Raw genomic sequence first — 6,687 nt, 5'->3', positions numbered from 1 at the left:
ATCTTTGTTAAGTGTTTGGAGTCTTATCTGTAAGGATATGTACGGGTGGGGCTCAGTAACCACAACTGGTCATATCAGCCCTCACATGGAATGATCTACGAATCATAATATAATACTCAGCAGTGTAATGTGAATATCATGCATATTTCATAAAAAAAAATGCATATATATTGCATACTACAATAATTTTTCTCTAATGCAGTTCAGTGTCCATCATCTATATATATAAGCATTTTATTATATATATATATATATATATATTAAAGTCCATGTAAAATTCGAGCACTGGGCTGGGAGCCTGGGGACTAACACACGGGACAGACGCGGAATGATTAGATCCGCCTGGGACCCACAGAGGACCCGCGCGTGGATCGCACTCTCTTCTGTTTCCTCCTTATAACCTCCAAAGCCACATGCAAAGAGAGGGAGACGGAGAGAGAGTCAGGGGGAGATAGCTATTCCGACGATACGACGTCACCGGTGATTAGACTGTCCATATTGTTCGAAGGATATCGAGCGAAATTCTTGTCGGAGAAGAAGGGAAAACAATGAGCGGGTCATCGAAGAGGCCACCGGCGAAAAGGACGCGGGTGGGGAAGTACGAGATGGGACGAACCCTAGGCGAAGGAAGCTTCGCGAAGGTAAAATTCGCGAGGGACACGGTCACCGGAGATCTCGCCGCCATTAAAATCCTTGATCGGGACAAGGTCCTCCGTCACAAAATGGTCGAACAGGTCAGTATACACGTATATATGTATACCACTGCAGGAACGAACGTTGGCAATTTTTTATCAGTTGTTTAATCTCCAAGATATTGTTTAATTTCGTGATTGATGAGGATTTGAGACCCACGTGTCCGAAATTATCCACCTTTAATCACAAGATCTATTTTAATAAGGGAGATTCATTGGTGTAATTAACGCTTAAAAAAGTCCCTTTGAGCTGCTGACTGCTATCCTAATCAGAAACGAAACCACGAGTTTACATGGATGTGAAGTTGGGTGAATTTCTAATAAAGGGCGCAAATCTTTTCTGTACGAACTTCCCTGGAAATTGGATTCTTGGGGTTTTCGTTTGGAAATGGGAAGATTCCAGACAAGAACAAACCTACTTGTTTTGAGACTAGTTTCAAAGCATAACAGCTGGGTTCCTTAAGGAATGTATGAGTAGTAACAGTTGTGTATTATGTGCGGTTGAGAGTTATAACTTATAAGGAAGATTTTTTAGATGTGATAAAGATGTATCTTGGCAGATTAAGAGAGAAATATCGACAATGAAGCTGATCAAACACCCAAATGTGGTCGAAATCATTGAGGTATGAAGCTGATTTTGAGCTTCATTCTCCGTATTTATCTTTTCTTTCTGATATGTAGTAGTTAAAACTGAAAGGTCGTTCCTTTGTGTGGCACCTTACAATGTATCCTTCTTGTGCTGTCGGTGGATAGGTTATGGCGAGCAAAACGAAGATCTACATTGTTCTTGAGTTTGTCAATGGCGGGGAACTCTTTGACAAAATTGTAAGAAACCAATCTATGTGACTGCCCTTTTTCTTTTATTTTTTTTATTGAACTCGCCCAAGATGTAGTTTCCTACTTTGTTACTCAGCATCATCATTATCAAGATTCTGTATCTTCAGGTTATGAGATGTGTTCCTACTTTGTTACTCTCCACCATCATTGTCAAGATTCTGTATCTTCAGGTTTTGAGATGTAGTTTCCTACTTTGTTACTCTCCACCATCATTATCAAGATTCTGTATCTTCAGGTTATGAGATGTAGTTTCCTACTTTGTTACTTTCCATCATCGTTATCAAGATTCTGTATCTTCAGGTTATGAATTTTGTCATCTTAGATTGAATGGTGTTGCATGATTCTGCTGTTTCAAAGATTGTGAATCTCTTTTATTGCGTAGGCCCAACAAGGGAGACTTAAAGAAGATGAAGCACGGAGATATTTTCAACAGCTCATCAATGCGGTGGATTACTGCCATAGTCGAGGTGTCTACCACAGAGATTTGAAGGTTTCTTTCGGAAGTTCTGTGTTTTTTCATTTCGTATTATATGGTACTAAATGTCAAGCCTGTTCGCCTGATCGTAACATGCTACATGCTGCAGCCTGAGAATCTCATTTTAGATGGAAATGGGATGCTAAAAGTGTCTGATTTTGGGTTAAGCGCATTATCACCGCAAATTGGGGTAAAGACGTTTTCATTTTAGATGAACCATTGATCACAAGTAGCTTCTGAAATCAAGCAATACACACAACATACGTATGTATATACGTATTGTGTGGTGATGTTCTAAGCTTTGGTTATACCAATGCAGGGAGATGGTTTGCTTCATACAGCTTGTGGGACTCCTAACTACGTTGCTCCTGAGGTATTCATTCCGTATTCGCTATATTTCAGCCTCTAGAGGGAATATCTGCAGCATTGTTTAAAGACTAACAAATCATTGCTGTGTATTTGGAGTTGTGGGCAGGTGATTTCGGATAAAGGCTATGACGGTGCATCAGCAGATGTCTGGTCTTGTGGAGTCATTCTCTTTGTGCTCATGGCTGGTTACTTGCCTTTCGACGATCCTAACCTCATGAATTTGTACAGACGTGTAAGCAGAGAATCTCTCTGCTTTTGCTTCTTTATGTACACACATACATTCACTAATATTCTCTGTGGTGTAAAATTACAGATTTGCAAGGCCGATTTCGCTTGCCCACCATGGTTCTCATCTGCAGCTAGGAAACTCATTGGACGTATCCTTGATCCCAACCCTCTTACAGTAAGCATTCTTAACACATTTCTTTCTTGCAAACGAGTGCCAATGTGCATTCTCTGATCCGATCCATGAGACTGATTCTTGTTAATCATGATAACCCGCATGTTCAAAGACCAAATGGAACTAAAGCATTTGACATTACACTAACACTAGTTTCTTGTTGTAGAGGATAAGAATTGCGGAAATACTGGAAGATGAATGGTTCAAGAAATCGTACAAACCGCCTTGCTTTGAGCAGGATGACGAGGATGTAAACCTCGATGATGTAGATGCTGCGTTCAGTAACTCCAAGGTAAAATAGTGTTTGTAGATTTCTGTCAGATCCTATAACATCCGAGTGATAACGATTATTACTTACAAGTACTGTGGCCGCTCTGCTTCTGTAGGAATGTCTTGTGACAGAGAGGAAGGAGAGACCGGAATCCATGAACGCGTTTGAGCTCATCTCCAGATCAAGGGAGTTCAGTCTCGAAAATCTGTTCGAGAAGCAGAATGTATGTACCTTGAAAAAAATCTATTCCACATCACAAAAAAATTAAGAAAGTTAAAAAGGATTATGATATATTATGATTTCGTGGATGTGATAACAGGGACTTGTAAAGAGAGAGACGCGTTTCACTTCTCAACGTCCGGCAAACGAGATAGTGTCAAAGATCGAAGAAGCCGCAAAGCCATTAGGCTTCAATGTCCACAAACACAACTACAAGGTAAATATTTTTCTTCCACATGCCTTGTCTCAGTTGATGAAAGCTCCCAACTTTACTAAAGTCTGAAACTTTTTTGTATGAATGAAACCCAGATGAAGTTGAAAGGAGATAAAAATGGTCGCAAAGGTCAGCTATCCGTTGCTACAGAGGTAAATTAAAATCCTTTTTTTTTTTTTGCACTTCTGGGCTCTGCTTAAACCCAATGATACTTTTGGTGTAAGGATAACCGTAGGCCGGTTTTTGTTTTGGGTTCGGTTTAATTTGTTTATGGTTTGGATTCCTGATCCTTGCTCGGTCGATCGATAATGCTAATCAGGTGTTCGAAGTGGCACCATCACTGCACGTGGTAGAGCTCAGGAAAACAGGCGGTGACACACTCGAGTTTCACAAGGTTATCTCCCCCGGTTTAATGTGTTGGTTTGATTGAACCGAACCGGTCTGCTCAAACCTTCTCTCTCTTTCGTTTGTTCTTGCAGTTTTATCAAAGCTTCTCGTCAGGGCTAAAGGACATAGTGTGGAAAACAGAAGAAACTTCCGAACAACAACGTTGACCGCGCGCTTGGAACTAGTGAATCTCAAGCATCGTGTCTTTAACGGGTTTTGTTCATTCCCCCGTATTGTCTAACCGCTAGATCTCCCATTCATTAAAAAAAAATGGGCAATAAGTTTTTTTAATGTCAATAAAAACTAAGGCTTTGATCTCTGTATAAATCGGTAAATAAAGATTTGGTTACAAATATTTCATAGTTAGGAAAAATGCATCACCGATCTTATCACAAACCAACGGACCTCATCACTTTCAGAGACATTGGGCAAATGTTAACACAGCATGTGCCATGTGTGCATTAATTACAAAACCTAACATACAACGAAACCCAAAGGGACATTGTCCCTTGCCCATTTTATTTTCTATTGCAACACACACGTGAAATCGAGCATGGTTTGACCAAGAGACTTTTGAGACAAGAACTGTGTCAACGGATTTGTATCCAGAAAAAAAAAAAAAAAAGGAACGTCGAGAAACGTGGAAGAACACGAGCCTCGTTCTTTGGTGTTCGGTGGTTTCTAGTTGGCAGGTTAAGCCACTTTTAATGCTGCGGCATGTCCTAACTAAACAACCTATTTCACACGTGCCAATTCCATGCAACGTACGTTAACATTATTGTTTTACGTTTTTTTCAACATGCATGTTGATGATGATTGATATCCTTATCAAGTAACATGCATATTATATTAGGATAATAATGCTTATCGGATTAACGTATATTAAAACGCTTTGTATGGAATGGTAATGATTCATATATTATCATGGCTATAAATGTTGTATTTGGACGTTTATTTAAGCTCGTGGTCTAACTAGTTGTAAAACGGACGAATTTGGCACGTAGGTTGGCTAACGTACTTACATATATATATATATATATGCGGAAACTACACCTTAAGTTCAGTGTTTAAGGGCGACTTTAAGATAATATTTTTTGACCGTATCTTGGTACAGAAAAAACACTGTGATTTCCATTTGAATCTGATGCGGTTGGCCGGTTCACGTAAACTTCTATATATATATATATATATATATATTGGCAACACGGTGAAACCCTAATAGTTTTTTTCCCCATACAAATTGATATTTTACCCAATTGTAAAAAAAAAAAAGAAGCTCGGACACGGTAGCTGACCGACCGTTTCCCTTTGACCTACGCTTCACAGGCCTTTATTTTCCGTATAATAAATAGTTTTTTTTTCCATTGCAAACTTTATTGTTATAGTGTTTGTGGACCCATTTTGGACACCTTCACAACATGCAACTTGTATGTCCAAAAGCGATAATCCGCTACCAATATACAAATTCAAATCCAAAGTGGATAACGTTGTTTGGTAAACTATGTTATTAGAAAGATAATTTCATAAGAATAAGGACTGTGGCGCTCCTTTAAATATGGACTTGCATGATAAATATCATGATAATGGGACACTCGCATGCAATTGAGAAAGAGTTAATTAAAGATATTGAATCCCAAATCTCTCCAAGTACCGTATATGAATATTATTTTCCATATGCTTTTATTTCCTACGGTTGTATGGGAAATATTTTTCCGTTATTGTGAATATTCTCTAACCGGCGTTATAAATATTTAGGATTTTCTTAACTTTTCTGCTTCTTTTTCCATGATGCGTATAAGAGACTCCATTTCGTCCCTAGTAAAATGTACAAAAAAATGTTTCTTGATCCAATCCATGCATTGGTACGTAACTCATTGAATTGGGTTGCATTGCGTTCACATTATCAAACAAAGTGGAGTAATAATAATATAAAATTGGACATTTCATAATATATAATATATTATGGGTTCATATGGAAGAGTTAAGGGGACTTTAATATCAAGGTCCCATGCATACTTCTCTTGGGGGTGGTTGAGCTAATATCCATCTTTTCTCTGAACCGCCCACCATTAATTTCAATTAAATCAATATATTAATTTTTTTTATCGTCTTCTTCTTCTGTCGTAGCTTTCTTGCACTTAATAGCAACGCCTTATATCTCTCCTCCCCCACCTCCACTCCCCCCCGATATCCTCGAAATTTTCCTTCTCGTTTTCTCTCTCTTTCTCTCCAACCAAACAGACAAGATAAGCTGTTTCTAGCTAATGTAAGCGTGTAGGCCTTCGCCTTTCAATTATTCTGCTCGACAAATTTCATTTCCCGACTTCTTCGTATACATTCTTTTGCTTCGTTCAAATTTGATTTTCCATTTTGAAAGAATTGGACCCACCGCCATTTTTCTTTCCAAATAAACTTCCCTTTTTTTATTTAATTTATATACACACAATCAAGTGTATTTTCCGTTCTCTAAAAACCCATCTTCTTGGACATCAAGATCTTGAGAGCACAAGGCCATTTGTGAGATTACAAAAAAAAAATTATAATGGAGAGAAACGACAGTATAGAGATGGATCAGGAGAGACTGACGGCAGAGATGGCGTTCACGGATTCTTCGTCGGCCGTTATCAGAATCCGGCGACGTTTACCGGATTTCTTAACGTCCATCAAGCTCAAGTACGTGAAACTAGGGCTCCATTACTCTTGCAACCCTGCGACCATCCTTTTCTTCGCCGTTATTCTACCGTTAAGCGGAGCGGTCCTTGTTCAGCTTACCGGTCTGAAACTCGATACGCTCTCCGAGTTATGGTCTAACCCGGCGGTTCA

General features: G+C 39.0%; 2 protein-coding genes across 3 annotated transcripts in view; both read left to right on the top strand.

Moving 5' to 3' along the window:
• Window positions 1-295: 295 nt before the first annotated feature.
• Window positions 296-4,224, top strand: LOC104801353 (CBL-interacting serine/threonine-protein kinase 9). The gene is made up of 14 exons (XM_010524593.1): window positions 296-734; window positions 1,253-1,315; window positions 1,446-1,517; window positions 1,912-2,019; window positions 2,114-2,194; window positions 2,324-2,377; window positions 2,480-2,605; window positions 2,687-2,776; window positions 2,940-3,065; window positions 3,160-3,267; window positions 3,364-3,480; window positions 3,573-3,629; window positions 3,797-3,871; window positions 3,957-4,224. The coding sequence occupies exons 1-14, from the start codon at window positions 549-551 to the stop codon at window positions 4,029-4,031; spliced, it is 1,338 nt and encodes a 445-aa protein (XP_010522895.1). The 5' UTR covers window positions 296-548; the 3' UTR covers window positions 4,032-4,224.
• Window positions 4,225-6,035: 1,811 nt separating this feature from the next.
• Window positions 6,036-6,687, top strand: part of LOC104801354 (3-ketoacyl-CoA synthase 1) — a 2,613-nt gene continuing 1,961 nt past the window's right edge. Inside the window, exon 1 of one of the 2 annotated variants that reach the window (XM_010524594.1) lies at window positions 6,036-6,680. In XM_010524594.1, the coding sequence (XP_010522896.1) occupies window positions 6,407-6,680 (274 nt within the window). In that variant the 5' untranslated portion in view covers window positions 6,036-6,406. The other variant, XM_010524595.1, reaches the window with a different exon arrangement.

This window comes from Tarenaya hassleriana, unplaced genomic scaffold (assembly GCF_000463585.1).
Source record: "Tarenaya hassleriana unplaced genomic scaffold, ASM46358v1 Cleome7, whole genome shotgun sequence".
NCBI classification, from domain to species: domain Eukaryota; kingdom Viridiplantae; phylum Streptophyta; class Magnoliopsida; order Brassicales; family Cleomaceae; genus Tarenaya; species Tarenaya hassleriana.
Note: the sequence above shows the minus strand (reverse complement) of the source record. Positions and strands in the feature narration are given on the sequence as shown.

Bases quoted from the DNA above. Each gene is read 5' to 3' on its own strand.
- LOC104801353 (XM_010524593.1), top strand. From the start codon at position 549: ATGAGCGGGTCATCGAAGAGGCCACCGGCGAAAAGGACGCGGGTGGGG. The intron at 2,606-2,686 runs GTAAGCAGAGAA...GTAAAATTACAG, and splicing joins TCATGAATTTGTACAGACGT to ATTTGCAAGGCCGATTTCGC. The intron at 3,872-3,956 runs GTTATCTCCCCC...TTGTTCTTGCAG, and splicing joins ACACACTCGAGTTTCACAAG to TTTTATCAAAGCTTCTCGTC.